This window comes from Ursus maritimus, unplaced genomic scaffold (genome assembly GCF_017311325.1).
Source record: "Ursus maritimus isolate PB19 unplaced genomic scaffold, ASM1731132v1 scaffold_19, whole genome shotgun sequence".
Taxonomy (NCBI): Eukaryota; Metazoa; Chordata; class Mammalia; order Carnivora; family Ursidae; genus Ursus; species Ursus maritimus.
The window spans coordinates 39342933-39365059 of record NW_024424341.1 but is presented as its reverse complement, the minus strand read 5'-3'; the positions used below and the strand labels follow the sequence as shown (position 1 = coordinate 39365059).

The 22127-nt window shown below is 47.4% G+C and overlaps 1 protein-coding gene across 1 annotated transcript in view; it reads left to right on the top strand.

Moving 5' to 3' along the window:
* Nucleotides 1-22127, top strand: part of RHPN2 (rhophilin Rho GTPase binding protein 2) — a 57066-nt gene that overhangs the window by 1091 nt on the left and 33848 nt on the right. Inside the window, exon 2 of the mRNA XM_040633704.1 lies at nucleotides 11107-11222. Coding sequence (XP_040489638.1) covers nucleotides 11107-11222 — 116 coding nt within the window. The remainder of the gene's footprint in view (nucleotides 1-11106; nucleotides 11223-22127) is intronic.

The window sequence follows — 22127 nt, the reverse complement described above, 5'->3', positions numbered from 1 at the left end:
TTCCCACAGGACAATCAATTCTTAATTGTTAAAAGTCTAACTATCCAGTAGGTAAATGAACTTGGCACCTTTCCTTCTTCCACGTGACACAGCCTTTGGGCTTTTGCTCTTTGGTGAGGAGCAGTGGCCCCAGGGGATGGGCAGTACTGGAGGGGAACAAGAAACAGGTGAGGTTAGAGTGGGAAAAATTCTTTTCTGTTAAATTGCTTTTAACATTAAAAAAAAAAAAGAAGAGAGAGTAGTTTTAAGGTATATTTAAGTTCAAAGATGTCATCATGGAATTACAGGATTATAACTTCTAATTATGTGTGGCATTTGGGACAGAGGATCACAGGCCATGGAATTGCAGAAGGAGGTGGGGCCTGGGAATCCCTAGATCTTGGTCCTAAGGCCCCAGAACCCGACTGCCACCCTGACAAAATTCCTGTGTAGTTTCCAGCAAGTTGCTGTCTCTTCCCAGGACTTCATTTCCTTCCTGAATTGTTTGTTCTCTCAACAGGTGGAAGTCTGGACCCACAGCAGCATTTGGGGGAAATGACAGAGGGAAGGGAACACCTGTGAGGGTTCTATCCCCAAGTCTTCCAGAACAGGTTTTCCAGGGGAGGATGTGCACAGGAAAGAGAGGGGATGGCCCTGTGGGCAGGGGAGCTGGGAAGGGATGCAAGGTTGGGTGTTTTTAGATGCAGTTTCTCTGGTGGTCGTAGGAGAATTGTGGGTTCATTATAAGATGAAACACTGGTTTACAATTAGAAACATCTGTTTTGAAAAGGAGCTCCTGTAATGATCGCTGTGCTACATCATACCAGCCCAAAGAGTGTTTTTTGTACCAGAATATTAAAAGGTGTTCACATTGAACCTTCTCTCGATTTGTGATCTGAATCCGTTTGACCTCAAACAAATGCTCCCGAATGAAAGGTAGATGTTATGCAGTGAAAAGGGGAGGAAGAGCACTTCAGGTAGAGGGAACAGCATGGGCGAAGGCATGACTTGTGAACACTTGTGAGCGAACCCTCTAGGGTGTGGAGCTGTAAGTGGGAATGAGGCTTTTTGGGGCCATGCATCCTGCTAAGGAACCAGGGAACCTCAGGGATCCATTCGAGTGTTTCGAGAAGGACCAGATGTGAAAGATTCATGTCCCAGAAAGCTGAGTGATCTGGGGATGGGGGAGAGGTCACGGAGGTGTTGAGGGTTTAGCTGCCTGAAATTTCCATCATCTCTGCTGCCTACTCTGATACCATCGATGACTTTTCGGTCAGTTACAAAGTGCTGTGTGAACACAGCCTCACCATCCATAACCTAACCACCAGCCCGCACCCCTAACTCAAACCGGGGGTGCAGACTCGAGACAGGGATCCTAGTGAGGTCAGAATGATGAACAACGGCAGTGTCAGCAGGGATGGGAAGAGCTAATGGACGGGATGTGGTGGGGAAGGTGCTGATGACAGGAACCCAGACTGTCTGCCCTAGGTGTCTGGGTGGGTGGGCAGGCACGTCACTGAGGTGGGGGAACCCGGAGGCTGGTGTGGGTAGGGCAGGTGGATTTGAGGGCCCCCTGACATATCCAAGTGGTGGTCTCGGGGGGCGGTCCACTCCACAGACCTGACAGGCATGAGAGCATCCTGGCTGGAGATTCGGCTTTGGGGGGCACTAGTATGGGAGGCAGTTGGGGTGTTGTGAGAGGGCCCAAGACAGAAGGGAATAATGCTTTCACTTAAGAGACAAGCAGAGGGATGGGAGGCAAGCCAGAAGGGCTGCAGTGTCCAGGAAGCTGAGAGGTCTTTTTCGTGGAGAGGTGGGGTTGACAAGTCAGAAGAGTCCTGGAAAATACTGGATTTCGTTCTTTAGGGGTTGTTACCTAACGCGTGGGTAGAGTCAGGGGCAAAAGCCAATGTGGTGGGATGCAGAGGGGAGAAGGACAGAGAAGGTGATAGTCGGGGGAGATGAGAGGAGAGAGAAGAAGGCAGATTCATTTCAGAGTAGGGTAGTCTAGAACGTTTTTAAAGCTGTGTGCAGGTAAAGAAGTTCAGGGCAGAGGGCAGGTTGAAGATTCAGGGGAGAAAGGGAACAATCTGGGGGGAGGGTCCCAGGAGGTTAGGGGCAGGGCGGGGATTGGAAACTGCTGCTGCGTGTCCTGGGTGCGTGAGCCAGCCAGGGGCAGTATGTGAGGACCCCTGAGACTGGAGGTGCCCCCAGGGTGGGCTCCTCCATCCTGTCTTGGGGCTTGGGAGATTTTGCCTACACTCCGAGGATCAAATCAGTTGCTCTGAAATCAGGCTTCTCTTTTATCCTGTCCTTTATCCTGTTTTTTCTCTTCCTTTTTTCCTCGAGAATGCCATTCTGCTCCATTCCTTCAGAAAGCATTTATTGAGTGACAGCTCTGAGCTTGACCCCTGTCAGATGCTGGGGCAGATTCGACTCTCGCTCCGTCTGGCTTCTGTGGTCGTTCGTGGTGGGCCTCATGTCCTGGGGTGTGGGCAGTGCTGGGAGTCAGTGCTTTGTCCGGATAGCTCAGGCCGTGCTTGAATAGGAATCAGCTTCTTTGCTTTAGAACAGAGAGCAAAAAGTGTGTTTGGGGGTGGGGTGGTGGTGGTGGTGGTGGTGGTGGTGGTGGTGGTCCATGGTCCATATTCAGAGCTTCAACTCTGTTTTGTGTGACTTGCATACAAAATGCAAACAAATTGCCCCAAAGTTCGCTCTGCCAGCAGGGCCTGGACCCCAAATGTACAAGGCAATCATTGGCAGAGAAGGAGGTTCCCAGTAAATCAGGGTCTTCTTGGGGGTCATGTAGCTCTTGGCTGTACAAAGCCCGAGGACACACATGGACACAGCTTGGCCCCAGGCCACCAGTGTGGACTCTGGCCTCCCAGGGCTGGCAGCTGGGGTGGGGGTGGGGATGTCTCTGAATTAAAAACAAACAAAACCCACAGAAAACTTTTTGGTCTATTGCAATGTGTTTCTCTCTTCTCTGGCTTCTCACTAGTTTTTCTTTTTTTCCCTTTACGTCAATATGTTTAAATAGAGGTGCAAGCTCTAACACTATGCATTAGTCTCTTAAAAGAAAGACCAGTGGAAATGGAGCTTCTTTTTCCCAAACTGATTTTCATGCTCGTCTTGATGAAAGTGTGTGGGAGAATGGAAGAAGGCATGTTCTGGCCTCTAGTTAGTGCAGAGGAATATAAGTTTCTGGGGCACCGCATCCTTAGAGCAGGTCCTGTCTCTGGAGATCTCTGGGTGCTGTCATCCTAAAACCTGCAGGAAATCCTGTCCGTGGCCAAGAGAAAACCAGCTGGAGAAAAACTCGAGAAAGCCCTTCCACAGGGCTGTTGAAAGGGCCCTAGATGAAAGGTCTTAGCAGCCTGTGGAAGGACAAAGTGCAGTATTGTCTGTCCTTATCTCTCCCTCTTCATCCTTTGGGAACACTAATGACCTGAAATGAATTTAGCTCCATTGTTTTTACCCCAGAGCTGGAGAAGAAGTTGTTTCTTGTCCACAGAAACCTCCAGGCTGGATAGGACCCCAAGGTTCACCGTGTCCTGGTTTACTGGTTTATGGTCCTGTTTTCTCTGGGCTTCCTTAAGGCTCCAGCAGAGAAGGGAGAATTCTTTTTTTTTTTTTTTAAACCCAGAAACAACTCCTAGTTCCCGCTCTGCACCATTCATCTTAAGTGTAATTCCATGTTAGACACGTGTGTACATCATATAATTATGAGCACACTTGTGTGTGGAGAAACTTTCTGTTGGGCTGGGTCCACAGAGTACAGTGTGGGTCATGGGGACTAATCAGCTCCAGCTTTTTTTTTTTTTTTTTAAGATTTTATTTATTTATTTAACAGAGAGAGACAGTGAGAGAGGGAACACAAGCAAGGGGAGTATGAGAGGAAGAAGCAAGCTTCCCGCTGAACAGGGAGCCCGATGCGGGGCTTGATCTCAGCACCCTGGGATCATGACCTCAGCTGAAGGCAGATGCTTAACGGCTGAGCTACCCAGGCACCCCCATCAGCTCCAGCTTTATTGGGTAGCGATAACGTCCCTCCAGGTGTCTGGACCCATCCCCTTGGAGCCTTGAAACCTTTCCCAGATGGGAAGGGAGGGAGGAAGGGTGTGAAAGTTGGTAATGCTGCCCCCTCCCTGCCCCATATACCCCCATGATCTGAGCCAGGTCCTGAAGGCCAGGCTGGCTCCAGGTTGATCATGGCCTTAGTGAGCGTCTGCCTAGCCGCCCAGAGGCTGTGTAGGACAAACACCTCTTCACGTTGCCCTATCCTGGCCAGGAGGGGTCACCTGGCAGAAACCGAATTTTCAGGGTGACTCAGAGGAGAGTCAGCGTGATGGGCTAGTTGTAACACTGTAAATGTCCCTTGCTTCCTGGGGCTATTTGGATGGATCCCAAGACACCACCTGTTGATACCAGGCATTGGCCTTAGCCTCCTCACCACTTCCTTCTCGGGCTCAGGTGCCAGAATCTCATGACAGAAAGGCTGCATTGGAGGTGGCTGCAGGGGACAATGGGATGACAGGTGCAGCACAGCCACAGGATGGGGTGTCAGGCAGAGTGGGCAGCAAGGGGTGCCAGCCAGGAGCGAGGTCTGCCTGCAGCACTAGGGACAGAGGGAGAGATGCGAGTCCTTCTGGCCATGCCAGTCAAACCCACGCACTTCACTATGGCCACATACCCTTAGAAAGTCCCAGGTTTTGATGGGGTTGTGAGAAGAGGAAAGGGCAGGTGATCAAGAACTTCAGAAGTAGTTTCTTTTTCTCCAATATTATCTGTATTATAAAAGTAACATGAATTATTGTAATCACAGAAAAAAGTAATTACGGGGGCATCTGGCTGGCCCGGTTGGAGGAACAAATGACTCGTGATCTTGGGGTCATGAGTTTGAGCCCAACGTTGGGTGTAGAGATTACTTAAACTTAAAAAAAAGGCAATTACAGAAGTGTACGAATTCACACACATGCACCAGCTCTTACCCCACACAGACACGCTCCGTAGACAAGAACCGTTAACTGGCTGAGCGCATCCTGCTGGTTGAAATAAGCAGGTCATTAGTTGGGACTGGAAATGTATTTGGTTCATGGAAATTTTGGTGTTTATAAAAGCTTTGTTATTCATTCATCACGTGGAAAAACAACTGTGAGTGGTACGTGGGAGCGTTGGTAAGGATTCCTAGAAGTGACTCAAGGCAGCCTTTAGTTAAAGATGATGGCAAAGTGTTGATTTCATATTGTGCCCTCCCCAACCCCCACCACGTATGAATGGTTGGGGGTGCCGAAGAAGAGCAGGTGTCCTCGAGTGTACGGCCCCAACGCCCGACAGAGATCCTGGAAGGGCAGGAGGGCTCTTGAAAAATGCCAGACTTTGGTTTTCCTTTTTACGGATACGGAAAAGCAAGATTCTGTTCATCCAGCCTGCCCCGAATCTCCAGCATGGTGAAAAGTTAAATTAGATGTGTGTGTATTGCAGGGTATTGCCTGCTATTTCGGTGCTTTCTGGTTGACAGCTTCTGGCTAACTCATAAACAAACAATTCTGTTTTCCAGAGTCGGGTGGTTGAGTGGGGGATTGCGTAACTAGGAGGGAGTGAGAAAGGCAAAGAAAATATCTTTGTGCTACAGGGGCAGCAAAAAGTACCCTCTTTCCCATGCACTGTGCTAGGGGGGCTTTGGCTAGGAGACCCTGCCCTCAGTCTTACACCTGACCTGGAGCTCCTGGGTTCATACTATGCCTTCAGTTTGCTGCAAAAACATCTCTGCGTGTAAGCTTTCTCTTTGTGTGGATGAAGAACCCGTGCTGGTTTTCTGGGGCGAGGGGAGCCAGGAGCCAGGCACTGACCTGAGTTGGGGGGCGGTGTGTGTGTGTGTGCATGTGCGGTGTGTGGGGAAGGAAAGACTGCTCCTTTCCCTCTGCATCTGCAGCCTGGGTGGCCTGGCCTTTCTGCCTTCCTCAGGTCTGTCTCTGCAGGCGAAGGCTGAGTAGCTTCTTCTTTGCAAATTAAGTGCCTCCAGTTTGTGCCTAGGTATGGCTTTTAAGATTTTATTTATTTATTTGACAGAGAGAGACAGCCAGCGAGAGAGGGAACACAAGCAGGGAGAGTGGGAGAGGAAGAAGCAGGCTCCTAGCGGAGGAGCCTGATGTGGGGCTTGATCCGAGAACGCCGGGATCACGCCCTGAGCTGAAGGCAGACGCTTAACGACTGCGCCACCCAGGCACCCCTGGGTATGGCTTTTAAATACTTGTTTCCCAGCTGAGCAATATGACTAGGCGCAGAGGGCATGCAAGGGGGGTGTTGACAAAGGGCGTTTTCACTGGAGGTGAATTTATTCTAATGAGGACTCGAAAGAATTAGTTGCAGATGCCAGAAAAATCCAATCCAAAATGACACATAAGCACGCTGTGGCACATCCCTACACTGGAATTCTAGCAATGAAAAAGAGCAGACCACTGATGAGTGCAACCATAGGGACGAGTCTCAAAGCATAATATTGAGCTCTAAGCCAGACACAGAAGAGTATATACTCTAGATTCCATTTATCTGAAGGTCTAGAACAAGCAAAAGTCTGTGGTGATAGAAACCAGAGTATTGGTGGCCTGGGAGGGGGGTGACGAAAATGTTCTTTTTGATTGGAGTAGTGGTTACAGAGGTTTAACATTTGTCCAAACTCATTGAATTGTGTATCTAAAATCTGTGTGTTTTATTACGTGTAATTTATACCTCAATTTAAAAAGTAGCTTGGGCAAGAAAGGGAATGCATTGGGTCCTGTAACTGAGCAGTCCAGAGGAATGGTTTCAGGTCTGGCTTGATCTAGGGCTCAAATGCTGCTACTAACAATTTCTCAGCTGTGTTCCCCCAGGATTGGTTTTCATTTCTGGGGAGACACTCCCCACTGATGTAAAGGCCAGTGGGGAAAAATGAAGATGTCTTCCTGATAGGTTCTGATTATCCTGTGTCACGTGCTCACTCTGAGTCAATCTCAGGGGCCAGGGGCCTTCAGTTTCCTATTGACTAGGCATGAGGTCAGTGTTCTTCTTGGAAAGGAAATGGGGGAGTGTCGAGTTACCGCCCTTGACTGTCAAGGGTGGAGTGGGACCAGGTCACTGTGCCCAAAGGATGCTCAGTGATGCTGGGCAGCCCTCAGCCGGGAAGCCCGGGAGAAGTGTCTGCGGGTTGCAGTTGAGCTGTCCCGTCATCCCCCCGTATTCCTGCTGCTGGCTGCTTCACGGCTCACCTTATAATGGCAGCAAGCGGGGATGTGGGCTTAGTCCTGCTCCTGCCCTCCCTGCCACTGTTCCCAGTTCCCAGGCTAAGCAGGTGTGACAGGTGCTGCCTGGGGCCCTGGCACAACCCCTCCAGTTTGCAATCGCTTGACATCCTGTTGTGAACCCACCAAGAAGGAAGGCATGGGTGAGGACTGTGGGTCCCCCCCAGCAGAGAACAACTGGCAGGGGCCAGTGGACATCTAGCAGCGTCTGGAGATGCCAGGGGGTCTTCACAGCAGTCTTGCCCAGATGGGCCTCATAGGGCTCCCAGAAGCTTCCACGTAGTCCTATGGGTTCCTAGTGTTTCCAGCTGGCCCAGCATTCCTACCTGTCAGTAAGAAGTAATGTCGTTTTGGTTCCAATTACTCAGTCATATCTAATCCTGAGCATTCCTCTGTCTTATCTAGAAATTTGACGCGGCATCTGTGGGCCAGCCAGAAGTTGGGTAAAGTATAGGAGCAGGAAAAAGTTCTTATCCGTGAGCTGGAATGGCTGCTTATCTTAGCTCTGGGAATGTACATAAAGGAATTCGTTATGAAAGCCTGTCTATAAAATGAAACACTTCTTGGGTGAACCATGTGATTTTGAGTCAGATCAGACTATCCCTTCATAGTAATTTTGGAAAGCGTCAAGGAAAGAGGAGGGCCATTATTTTAGAACTTTAATATTTAATTAGCTACACATTAAAAGACATGTCAATCTTCTATCTGCAAAAAGATAGTTTCCTGATTTGTATTTTAAATCAGAGATCATTGGATGGTTTGAAAGATGTTAGCTGTAAGACCATTCCAACTCAGATTCTGAATATATGTGTAATTTGAACTTGGGGGTGCTGCCTGGGGGCAGGTGGGTGGTGACCTGTCGGCAAGTTAGAATGAGAAATCTTTGTGGAAGGAGGAACGTGACTTGTTTCTGACCCACTGGTCCAAAGGCCACTGATAGGGGAATCCCTGAGAAGAATAGGGCTCTGAATAACTTCTCCCTCCTTGGGGTGGAGGCCACGGCCATGGCTGGGGCAGAGGTGGGGCAGAGCTGAATGGCAGGGACACAGCTGCAGAGAAGGGGCATCTCTAAACAGAGTGTTGCCCACCAGCCCCCCTGGGGTGTAACCTCAGCCCCCCTCAGTGGGCAGAATCTAAAGATAAGCTTCACAAAGGATTGGAGCCCTCACTCAGATCCCAGGGCTTTTTACCTGCCAGGGTGGGAAGCATACTAGTAGGTTAAAATGAAACTTTTATTCTGATCTTAAACTTTTCAGAATGAAACACTGCAGTCCAAATACCCTGGGAAATAATGAACAGACAACGCAAGACGATTCACTGAAAAAGAAATTCATGTGATCAATAATATATGAAAAAAAAGTTTACAAATAATAAATGCAAACTGGGAGAACAGGATACCTGTTTTTGCATATCAACTCCACAAAGATTAAAAATACTTTTCAAGGGATGCCTGAGTGGCACAGTTGGTTAAGTGTTGACTCTTGGTTTTGGCTCAGCTCGTGATCTCAGGGTCAAAATCCGCGTTCAGCAGAGTCTCCTTGGGTTTCTCTCTCCCTCTGCTCCTCGCCCCCACTCTCTTTCTCTAAAATAAATAAAAATAATACTTAAAATTCAAAAATAGACGACTGGGTTTAAAATGGGCCAGTATCTGAATCGATATTTTCCCAAGGAAGATACACAAAGGGCAATAAGCACATGAAAAGATGTTAAACATCATTAACCATCAGGGAAATGCAAGTCCAAACCGTAATGAGATCTCACACACACTAGATTGTCTATTAAAAAAAAATAATAACTAGTATTGTTGAGGATATGGATAAATTGGAACCCTCAGATAGTGTTGGTGGGAATGTAAAATCGTATAGTCACTTTGGAAAAGAGTTTGACAGCTCCTCAAATGGTGAGACCCAGGATTGACCCTATGGCACGACAACAGCCCCACTCTTCGATACACAGCCAAGAGAAAGGAAAGCGCAAAAACATCCACATAAAAATGTGTACACAGATAAGCAGCCCTATCATAATGGCCAAAAAGTGAAAATACCCCCAAATGCCCATCAGCTGATGAATGGATAAATTAATGTGGTACATTCTTATAATGGGGCAAAAAGGATTATAGTGCTGATACATGCTCCAAGATGGATAAACCTTGAAAAATCATGCTAAGTCAAGGAAGCCCATCCCCAAAGACCATATTTTGTATAATCCATTTGTATGGAAATGTCCAGAAAAAGCAAATCTGTACAGACAGAAAGTAGATTTGTGGTTGCCTAAGGCTAAGGGGGAGAGGGGACAGGGCATAGGAGGTACCTTTCTTGGAGGGTATTTAGGGTGGTGCACTGGAGGTCTTTTTTTTTTTTTTTTTTAATATGATTTATTTATTAGAGAGTGAAAGAGAGAGTACAAGCAGGGGGAGTGGCAGGCAGAGGAGGAGGGAGAAGCAGGCTCCCCACTAAGCAGAGAGCCCGATGTGGAACTCCATCCCAGGACCCTAGGATCGTGACCCAAGCTGGAGGCAGTCGCTTCACCGACTGAGCCACCCAGGTGCCCCTGCACTGGAGCTCTTAAAGAAGTTTCTAGGGCTGTACGTCTGCCCTAGACATAGACCTTAAAGAAAAAAGTAGAGGTTTATAAAGATTCATGCTTCCAAATATGCATCAAATAATTATATATAATAGATACTTTGGAAGCAATCTAAATGTCCAACTGTAAGGAAATGGTAAATCTTTTTTTTTTTAAAGCTATATTATGCAATCATTAAAATCATGGTTTTTTGTTTTTCGTTTTTACAAAGATTTTATTTATTTATTTGACACAGAGAGAGAAACAGCCAGCGAGTGAGGGAACACAAGCAGGGGGAGTGGGAGAGGAAGAAGCAGGCTCCCAGCAGAGGAGCCTGATGTGGGACTCGATCCCAGGGCTCTGGGATCACGCACTGAGCTGAAGGCACACGCTTAACGACTGAGCCACCCAGGCGCCCCTAAAAATCATGGTTTTGAGAAACATTTCATAATAAAGGAAAGTTTCATGCTAGAGTATTATGTGAGAAATTATGATACACTGTATGTGCCACTGTGCACAAAAGGGTTAACGTAGCGGGCCTGAGGCTGCTGTTCTTGGGAAGGCCTGCTTGCAAACGTTGGCCCCTCCCTGGCATCTGGGAACCTGGCTCTTGAAGTGTTCCCTCCATCCCCTAACTGATAAGGTTGGCTCACCTCCCCTAGACCGATGGCACAGACCACGTGGTTTAGGAGGAATATCTGCTTTCCTCCTGGGAGTCTAGAATTTAGGTATGTGCTAGGTGGGGGTGCCTTTGTGATCAGTCCCCAATACAGCCCCTGGGTGTTGATTTTCTAATGGGCCAACCTGGGTGGTGACATCATACACACCTTGTTGCATTTTTGTTGCTGGGGGAAGGATATACTCTGTGTGACCCCTCACGGGAGGGGGGAAAGCATAAGGGAGCCTGCCTGTGGATTGCTCTAGAATCTATCTGTGTCTTTCCCTCCCGCGATCCAGCTCTGTGTCCTTACGAAGTTGCTGTCATACAGCTGTGAGTGTAATTATATGCCGAGTCCTGTGAGTTTTAGTGAATCTGAACCTGGGGCTGGTCCCCACACTGCACTAATATGAAAAATAACCTACAGTGGCTGTTTCGGAGTTGGTGATGTAACGAGTGACTTTTGCTTTCTTTTGATACTTTTCGATATTTTATGTATTTCCCGTTTTGATGTTACTTTTATTTTTAGAATAGGTTCGCTTTTAAAAAACATTCCTGTTATGCTCAACTTTGTCGTCATGTTTAGAGTGGCTGACCTCTAAACGGTCCTCTCTCATTTTCCCTTAGGGTTGCAATCCCCTTGCACAAACTGGCCGGAGCAGACTGCAGAATCAGAGGGCTGCCTTGAACCAGCAGATCCTGAAAGCCGTGCGGATGAGAACAGGAGCAGAAAACCTTCTGAAGTGAGTGACTGCTGGCTCCACTGCCTTGGTGGGGAGCCAGCCTCTCCTGGGGCCTGTCCATCCCAAAGCTCTCAGGCCTGCCCAGCTTCCTTTCTAACTCTCGGGTTTTTGTTTTTTTTTTTAACTTTGGGGTCCCCTCCTTGTTGCTGGCACCTGGAGCAAGCCTTTCCTTGCCTGAGCTTGATTATGTTCAAGATAAGTATTTTACCCAGACTGTGTGATTGGGGATGGGGGAAGCCAACGATCACATTTCTGTTTGTTTTCCCTGCTTTCTATGGGATGTGCCTGTCTGTTTTCCCTATTGCCTAGTGGAGAAACTATGCCTGGTCTAGAATCACTGCTTGGTGACTGTTTGTTGGCTCTATAAAGGAGAGGACAGCAGGAGGCAGGGAATGGGACATTTCTATTGCCAGTGTCCATCCCTCTGAGGAGAGGCCCCAGTACAGCCCCGTGGCCTTGGGGCTCTGGTGGGAAAATGGTTACTTACCAAGCATTGAACTCAGTGAAGCTTTACCTGTGTCATAGGCAGCTGTAAGCCCTCCCCACACCCTTCAGTGCCTCGCCGGACAGTGTGCCAGCTTCCTCTTGTTCGTAAAGAGCGCAGCCTTTCTTCTTCCTTCAGAGTTCGGGGGTAACTCATCAGCCCCATGCCGTCTTCTGCACTGGGTGCTGCCCGGCCAAGCAAGACAGATGCCTCCTGCAGCCTCAGAAAGGACGTGGGGCACTCGCAGGGGCCTGGAACCTGGAAACTTGGCCGGGAACCCGGAACCTGACAGGATATGGATTTTGGGTGTTCCCAATGGGTCAGCTGTACCGTTGGAGGCCTGTGAGAGCCCAGAGGCTGTTCAGAGACTGTTGGGAAAAGCAAATACACCGAACCAGGTGTTCGTAACAGAGCTGCGATACTCTGATGGCCATAGATAGTCCCAGGAGCTCGATCGGTGCCTCCACAGGGGCCGCTCCCCTGAGCAGCCAGTAAGGACAGGAGGAGGGTTTCTGGTCCTAAACTGAGGGTGAACTCAGTTCTGAATCCTTCTGTGTGCTCCCTAGGAAAAGTGTCTGAGATACTAAGTGGGGGAACAGGAAGATGCAGGAGAGCATGCCCTGCGCGTGTGTTGTAAAGGACTGGTGTGTTTGCTTTTGTGCACGCATAGACTTTTTCCAGAAAAGACGAAGAAAGAAGCTGTTAGAGTCAGCTCTTGGGAGCAAGACCAGGGATGGAGGTGGAGGTGACTCTCCTGGTCATGTCACTCCCTCCCGTGTTTGGATGTCCTTTTATGAAGTGCATGAATTACTTTTATTCGTTTTACTCATTTTTATTGTGCGATCCTGCAAAGGCCCGGAAGGAAAGATCACCAACCACCTAAACCTACCACCAGCGCAGAGACCCCAGTGCTGTGCCTTGTGTGGGCATTGATACAGTCCTAGCGTGGCCAGAGTTCTGGAAACCTCTCCTCCAGCTACTTTTGTAACAGAGTAGAGGCCAGGTTGTGTGACTGGAGGAGACTATGAAGCCATTATGACGTTTCACCCTCCCCCCTTTTTTTTTAAGTTTATTTACTTATTTATTTTTAAGTAATCTCTACACCCAGCGTGGGGCTCGGACTCAACAACCCTGAGATCGAGAGTCACACACTCCGCCGCCCGAGCCAGCCTGACGCCCCACAACATTTCACCTTTTTAAAGGTCTGGCGGTGTCCTTGTCCCTGGAGAAGGCTGGAGCTAGGGACGGTCAGGTCCACAGTGCAGTGGACCTCATGCAGCCGGTGTAGCTTGGGAGAGGCCCCCCGATTTCGGGAGCGGCGGCCCTGGGCCAGCCGAGGTTGCCGAGCTGGGACGGCTGCAGGTGTGCCCCCCCATCCCCCTTCTTCCCATGTGTGATTTGTGGTGGCCGGTTTGGGCTGATACTTTGATGCAGCTAAGGGGGCAGGCGGGCAGCCTTGACTCTGTGGCTCCCCGGGAGCCGACGGCAGGGGATTGGGCTGTTCATTCACCCCGTAAATGAATTTCTTGAGCGCCTAGGACGTGGAGGGCTGTGTTTGAGATGCAAGAGGAGAAGGCTGCAGGCCCTGCTTTCACGATGCTTGATCTCTTGGGGTGGGGAGCTTAATACACAGCAGACAAGTCCGGTCATGTCAGAGGTGATGTTTTCTAGGGTGTCACTGAAAGGGAAATGTGACCTCGTGGCGGAGCCTTAGAAACAGGCCAGTCAGGAAGGCCCTTTCTGAGCGGGGGCCTTGGCGTTTCTAAGGTGGGAACCAGCGGTGGTTTCGTCTGTCTTGCTCTCTCAGTGACAGCAGCGACCCGCCTCCGAGGCCCGGTGGTTCAAGCTCATTGTCGGGTTGGCGGTTGCCGAGCTGGCAGCGTGGGGGTAGGGTGGGGTTGTTAATGATTTTCGCAGTGACCTCAAAGTTCAAAGTGGCCCTTTCTGGAGAGTGTTGTGAGAGAGAGCCCTAAGGGTATTTATTAATCTGACTCCGGCAGCACCAACGGTTTCCCGAAAACAAATAAGGCGTTCAGCCAGGTCCGGCTTTGGCTCCGTGGTTGTCGCCAGGTGGCCGATTAGTTGGCTGTCCCTGCCGCCAAGGGGTAGTTTCTGTCATGAATTGGGCCCCGCTGTCCTGTCTGTGCGCCTGTCTGCTTTCAGGTTCTCAGATGTCCCTCCACGGCCCTCAGATAAAGATAGAGCGTTTGGGGGGCGCCTGGGTGGCTCAGTCGGTTCAGCGTCCCACGCTTGGTTTCAGCTCAGGTCAGGGTCTCGCGGTCGTGGGATCGAGCCCCACTTCTGCACTCAGTGTGGAGTCTGCTTCAGATTCTCCCTCCCTCTCCCTCTGCCCCTCCTCACTCACACTCTCTTTTTCTTTCTCACATAAATAAATATCTTAAAAAAAAAAAAAAAAAAGAACATTTGGGAGGATGTCCCCCCAAATGCAGGAATGCAGGGGTCCCAGTGTTTACCTGCATTGGTGGGGGGCTGGGCACGTGCTGAGAGGAGCCAGGCTTTGTACCCTCTCAAGGTCTTTTCCTCCTCTGAGCCGGATCCACCAAGAGTCCATGAGCTTCCTGGAGTTTGACTGGGAAGAGAGCAGATATCTTAAATGTACTTTTCCAGGCTAAGCAAGGACAATATCCTCTCTCTTTTTCTATCACCCTGCCCTCCCTTGAGTAAAGCTGGGATGGAAACATGATGCTGTTTCTCTGAAACAGAGATGGTCTTTGTGAAATTTAAAGCATGTTGCCACGTCATTCCATTTTGACTAACTGGGCCTTTGCGTAAGGGTAGGCCATTTAACATCTTTGGGCTCAGGTTCCCCTCTTGTACCGGTACCTTTTGGGCTAGAGCAGGGCTAGCCCACTCTGAGGCTTACAGGGGCTGGGTGGGCTCGGGAAAGACTGGAGGGGCTGGGCCTGGTGCTGTGAGGCATTAGGGAGTGGTGGGGACAGTGGCGAAGTACAGAGCACATGCTCTCTCTGGAGGGGCCACCTGCAGTGTGCCTTGTGTGGAGGGGAGGACTAGGGTTGCTAGATCTGCGGATTTTTATTTTTGTTTTTGTTTTTTGCAGAAGATAAAGATCTGACCTTTTTCTCTCCTTTTTTTTCGAACCATCTAATAGTTGAATTTTAAATATTGGTGCATCGTTCAATGGGGGGAAATATAACACCGTTAGGACCAAGTAAACGAGCCCCCCTTGACCTCCAGTTTGTAACCTGTGCTCTGGAGGGTCATGAAACTCTGGGCAGGAGGTGACCAGGGGTAGCGTCAGCTGTAAGGAGAGTGACTTGAGGTTAGTGGCTGCTCACACCATCAGTTCTGAGGGTGGCTGGTGTGTGTCTGTGCCGTGCGGTGTGTGAGCCCCTTGGCCTTTGGGGCTCACAGCAGCCCTGAGGCCTCCCTTCCTACACTGGCTACACTGGGAGCAGATGTCCTGCCAGACCAGCTGATCTGCTGCCCTCGCTGGGTGGCCACAGGAGGCCACTGGAGGCCACCAGGTGGTATTTGCAGGATTTGGGGTCAGATGGATTAAGGTCAAAGTGTTCCAGTAAGGTCTCTGAAGTTGGTGCAACTCTTTGGTGCTTTTCAACATGCCTGTTCCTGGTGAGGGTTGGGGCAGGGGGCGGGGAGGGCGTTACAATTTTACTGAAAGACTTGGGAGAAAAAAATTACACTAAAGCAAATGGAGTTATATGGGTCAACATTTGAAATTCACCTGCATCTTTAAGACAAAACATGGGACCTTAAATAAATTTTGGACTTGGAGCAAAGAAACACGCTGTTATCATGTAGGAGCTAATTCTTAAGGTGGAAAAGGCCTCAGCAGCTCCAAATTCAGGGAAAGCATGCGTGGATGTAGTCGGTACCCTCAGGAGATAATTGAATGTGGCCTTCTGTTCCCGTGCACGCTTGTTGGGTTGATCACTTGAAGAGAGTCAGTGGGACGCCTTCTCATTCTTGACTTTTGCAAGTGCTGCACGCTCTTTATGAAAAACCCAAGGGAAGAGGCCTTTCCTTGGAGGTTCAGGCCAGAGGGAGGCCATGGAGAACCTAGGTTGGAGACTCCGGGCCGAAACGCTCTTTGGCCTCATCCCAGTTGGCCTTAAGGACTCTTTTGGCTGTAACATCAGTTATTGGGCCATAAGGTTCTCAGAGGAGGTTTGCAACCAAGGGGAAGGTGAGAAAAAAACCATCTTCCAAGGAGGCCCGTAGAAGCGATTTGTTGTCATCTGGAAGGGCAGCCTAGGTGCAGACTGAGGCTCTGGTTTTAATTCCTAATTCGGGCCGGCTGATTCTATTTTTATATGTTACCCCGAGCTGTTCCCCTAACCTGGGCACATACATCATATTCACATACATCATCATTGATTGACCTTCTTTGAGAAGCCCCTCCCACCAGTGAATCCGTGAAAAATCATTCTCTGTACTAGAAGCCGCTCACACTCGACGGTTGGTTTCCCACTCGTCATTGTACCCAAAGGTTAGCATTGTGGAGACTGACCCTGATCCCCGCCCCCTCCGCCCCGGCCACAATGTTGTCCAGAGTGACCCACCCAGGGGTCCATGTCCAAAGAGTAGCTCGTTGATTTGTTGCAAATTCTAAATCTCAGATTGCCCAGTCAAGAGGGAAGAGAAGTAGCAGATCAGTATATAGAGGTGGGAAAATCAAGTTGGCCTATTTGGAAGCTTCCGCAGACATTCGGGCAAGGGTCTTAGGGTGTAAATTGTTATATTTAAGTTGGGTCCACTCTGTTGCAGAGAACCAGTTCCCCCCCACCCCCACCCCTGCCGTGGCTTCTAGGGAGTGGTCTTTATTCTGCCATTTGTTCTGACATCAGCTAAAATGTGCTGAGCCCCCACCATGTGGAAAAGACAATGCCAATTTCCAGGAGAAAGAGAAAGAAATAGAAGGCAAAGGTCTTGTTCTCCATTATAACTTCTGTATCCTTTGTTAGACATGGGCCACAGTTTGTCTCGGGGCTTCCTGGCAGGCAGTACGAAGAAGGGACTGGGACTTGGAACACATTTCAGACCCTTTGATTCAGCCAAAGGCAAACAAATTGCAAAGAAGAAGCTTTCCCCAGTTTCTTTCCTTGTGTCCTTGTGTTCACTAGTGTGGATCACTAGTGAAACAGTCCCATCCTCAGAAACATCTCTGTGGTACAGGTTTTACAAGCGGCAGATTGTGCCCCGTGGTGTGTATGAAATCAGTCCATGGGGTTGCTGTGGTTTCATAAAAAATAAATATTTGGAGGGGTGCCTGGCTGGCTCAGGTGGTAGAGTGTGGGACTCAATCTCGGGGTTGTGAGTTCGATCCCCACGTTGGGCACAGAGCCTAATTAAAAATAAATAAAGACTCTGTGCTTGGTTCTGGGCACAGAGCTCCTAGAGCCCTTGGAACCTCCTGCCTTCTGTGTGCTAATGAGGGGACAGGGCCTTCAGAATGGGGCTTTTAACTGGGAAGACCAAACCTGGTGAGAGGATTGGAATTTAGAGTGCCACCCCTGGACTTCCGGGGTGGGGAAGGGGGCTGAAGATTGAGTTCAGTTGCCAGTGGCCAGTGATTTAATCAGTTGTGCCCACACAAACCTCCATACAACCCCTCACAAAGAGGTTTGGGAAATTCCAGGTTGGTGAACACATCAAGGTGCTGGGGGCGGGGGGTGTGCCTGGGGAGAATATGGAGGCTGCTTACTCTTCCTTAGCCTGTGGGCTCTATTTCATCTGACTGCCCTGAAGTTGTGTCCTTTAAAATAAACCACAGGACATTTAAGTAGAGTGTTTTCCTGAGTGTTCTGAGTCATTCTGGCAAGTTATCAGAAAAGGGTGTTGGGGGAACCCTTGATTTGTAGCTGGTTGTTCCCAAGTACAGGTGGCCCTCCCCTACCCAACCTTGTGACTGGCACGTGACATGGGGGCAGTCTTGGGGTGTTGAGCCTTTAACCTGTGGGAATTGAATTGAATTGAATTGCTGGGCACCCAGTTGGTGTCAGAGAATCAGAACTGGAGAGTTGTGAATATTTTATTTATTTATTTATTTATTTATTTATTTATTTATTTATTTAAATTGATAGCTTTATTTATTTTTTTTTAAGATTTTATTTATTTGAGAGAGAGAGTGAGCGACAGAGAGCACAAGCAGGGTGAGAGGCAGAGGGAGACTCCCCGCTGAGCCGGGAGCCTGATGTGGGACTCGATCCCTGGACTCCGGGATCATGACCTGAGCGGAAGGCAGATGCTTAACCGACTGAGACGCCCGCAAATATTACTCTCTTAAAAAAATAAGCCATTAGAATAGACTCAAATATATTGACATGTATTGTATGTGTGGCAAAGTTTGGTTTGTGCGACTTTTGTTTTAGGGGTATGTATGTATGTGTATACTGTGGTGTGATATAAAATGTATTTCGTGCTGGTAGTCATGCTTCCCCCCTCCCACCAAAATCCCCAAACCAGTGATATTCACCAGACTGAGCTTCCAATATCTCATTGCCCTCCCGGGAAGCCCAGATGTGCACGTAGAGACGTACTCAGTAGTAAAAGGGCAAGTGACATCCTATTTGCAGCCAGGGTCAGGCGTGGCTTTTTCTGAGAAGGCGTGGCATAAGTTTGTGGGTCAAGGAGAAGGGTTCAGTGATGGGCAGGAGAGAGAGAAAAGGGAGAGAATACATATAAACACATCATGGGGAGAAATTGATGAGCTCAAGTATGTGGCAAGGCAGGGAGAGCCCCAGTGCAGAGGGCAGACTGCAGGGGAAGTGGTTTAGCATTTTGCTTTCTGGGGGAAAGGTGGACAGGCAGTGAGCAAAGTGAGCCCGTGACAGGTGGCTGGATTTTCATCAGCTGGCAAGGGGAAGGTGATGAGGTACCATTTCTCCGGCTGGCTGGAGCTCTTGGCTGAGGAACCTCAGGTGTCCTCATCCGTGAAAGGAGAAAGTTCTAGTAGCTGGTCCGAGGAATGCCTGAGGACTTGCTGGGATGGTTCATGGGCATGTGCCCTGCGAGGCCTGGCCCAGGACTTGGTTATTATTGCCACTGTTACTTTTGCGATGATTCCTAATCCATAAAGTGAGGGAGCACCTGTAAAGTCTTCCAGTAGGTGTCCAAACTTCTGCTTTGAGGACTTGGGTAAAGTTCATGGCTCCATATTGCTTTACACCATTCCATTCTGGGAATATATCTCATTTTACTTATCCAATTTGCCAGTTAATGGATGTCTGGATTTCCCCCACTTTTTGGCTATTATGAGTAATGCTACTATAAACATCACATACACACCTTTGTTGGGATGTAAGTTTCCATTTTTCTTACATAGATTCCTAGGAGTGGACTACTTGGTTATATGGTAAGTTTACATGTAACATTTTTATTTTTTAAAAAGATTTATTTATTTATTTGAGAGAGAAAGGGAGAGAGAGAGTGAATGGCAGGAAGACAGAGAGGGAGAATCCGCATGCAGACTCTCTGCTGAGCATGGAGCCCAATGCAGGGCTCGATCTCATGACCCTGAGATCATGACCTAAGCCAAAATCAAGAGCCGGATGCTTAACCAAGAGAGCCACCCAGGTGACCCGGATATTTCACATTTTTAGAAACTACTCAGCTGTTTTCCAAAGGGCTGTGTCATTTACAGTCAGCAGTGTGTGAGAGTTCCAGTTTCTCTACATCCTCCTCAACACTTGTTATTGTTTCTTTTTTATTATAGTCAGTCTAGCTGTGTATTGATATCTCATTATGGTTTTAAATTGTATTTCCCTATACTGATTCAAGACATGCAGCACCTTTTTGTGTGCTTGTTAGACATTCATATATATTCTTTTTTTTAATTTCTAATTATTTATTTATTTATTTATTTATTTATTTATTTTTTAAAGATTTTTATTTATTTATTTGACAGAGAGAGAGACAGCCAGTGAGAGAGGGAACACAGCAGGGGGAGTGGGAGAGGAAGAAGCAGGCTCATAGTGGAGGAGCCTGATGTGGGGCTCGATCCCAGAACGCCGGGATCACGCCCTGAGCTGAAGGCAGATGCTTAACTGCTGTGCCACCCAGGCGCCCCAGACATTCATACATGTTCTTTAGTAAAATGTCTATTCAAGTCTTTGTCCATTTCATTAATTCAGAAAGTTGCAGGATATACAATCAATATACAGGAATATGTCGTATTTCTATACACCAATAAGGAATTATCAGAAAGAGAAATTAATATTGCCTTTACAATTGCATCAAAAATAATAAAATACCTAAGAATAAATTTAACAAAAGAGGTGAAAGACCTGTACGCTGGAAACAATTGAAAGACATTGAAGGCACAAATAAATGTAAAAATATCCTATGCTCATGGATTGGAAGAATTAATATCGTTCAAATGTCCATACAGCCAAAGCAATCTACAAATTCAGTACAATCCCTATCAAAATTCCAACAGCACTTTTTAAGAATAGATAAAACAATTCTAAAATTTTCATGGAGGGATGCCTGGGTGGCTCAGTTGGGTAAGCGTCTGCTGTCAGCTCAGGTCGTGATCCCAGGGCCCAGGGATCGAGTCCCACATTGGGCTCCTTGCTTGGTGAGGAGCCTGCTTCTCCCTTTACCCCTCCCCTGGCTTGTGCGCTCCCTCCCTCCCTCTCTCTCTCTCTCTCATAAATAAAATCTTTAAAAATAAAATATCTTTAAAAATAAAATAAATAAAATAAAATTCCCACGGAACCACAGAAGAGTCTGAATAATCAAAGCAATCTGGAACAAAGCTGGAGGTATCACGCTTCTGGATTTCAAACTATATTACACAGCTATAGTAAAACAGTATGGTATTGGCATAAAAACAGACACATAGATGAGTGAAACAGAATAGAGAGTGCAGAAATAAACCCATGCATATATGGTCAATTAACTGAATACAGAGGAGCCAAGAATGTACAATGGAGAAAGGATAGTCTCTTAGTGACGGGGAAACTGCACAGCCATGTGCAAAAGATGAAGCTGGACCACTGTCTTACATGATACACAAAAATTAACTCAAAATGAATTAGAGACTTGAGTATAAGACCTGAAACCATAGAAGTCCTAGAAGAAAACATAGGGGGTAAGCCCCTGGACATTGATTGTGGTGAGGATTTTTTGAATTTGACACCAGAAGTAAAACCAACAAAAGCAAAAAATAAACACCTGGGATTACATCAGACTACAAAACTGCACAGCAAGGACCAGCAACAAAATGAAAAGGCAGCCTATTGAATGGGAGAAAATATTTGTAAATCACCTATCTGAGAAGGGATTCATATCCAAAATATATAGAGAACTCATACAATTCAGTAACACAAAAACGATCTGATTAAAAAATGGGCAGAGGATCTGAATAGACATTTTTCCAAAGAAGACATAAGATGGCCAACAGACACATGAAAAGATGCCCAACATCACTCATCAGCAGGGAACGGCAAATCGAAACCACGGTGAAACCTCACACCTGTTAGAAGGGCTGTTATCAAAAAGAGAAGAAATAACAAGTGTTCATGAGGACATGGAGAAAAGGGAACCCTCACGCACTGTTCGTGGGAATGTAAATTGGTGCAGCCACTATGGAAAACAGTATGGAGTTCCCGTAAAAGAACTAAAATTAGAACTACCATGTGATCCAGCGATTCCACTTCTGGGTCTTTATCCGAGGAAAACAAAAACTTAACTAAAAAATGTATGCACCCCCATGTTCATTGAAGTATTATTTATAACAGCCAAGATACGGAAAACAACCTAAGCGTTCATCAGTGGATGAACGGATAAAGAAGATGGTGTGTATATACAGTGTAATGTAATTTGGCCATAAAGAAGCATGAAATCTTGCCATTCGTGACAACACGGACCTCGAGGGCATGTGCTAAATGAACTAAGTCAAACAGAAACAGAAATACCGCATGATCCCATTTATATGTGGAATCTTTATTTAAAAAAAAAGCTCATAGATAAGAGAACAGATGGATGCTTGCCAGAGTTGGGGATTGGGAGATGGGTGAAATAGGTAAAAGGGGTCAAGAGGCACAAACTTTCAGTTATAAAATAAAAAAGTCATGGGGATTTAATATACAGCATGGTGACTATAGTTAGTAACACCGTATGGCATATTTTAAAGTTGCTAAGAGAGTAAATCTTAAAAGGTTTTATCACAAGAAAAAGCTCTGTAACTGTGGTGGTGAATGTTAACTAGATTTATAGTGATGATCATTTTGCAATATATATAAATATGGAATCATTATGTTTTATACCTGAAACTAATATAATGTATTCGGTTACATCTCAATTTAAAAAAAATCTTTTGCCCGTTAAAAAAAATTGTATGTCTTTTTATTATTTAATTAACAGAACTCTTTATATATTCTAGATACAAATTCTCTATCAGATATATAATCTGCAAA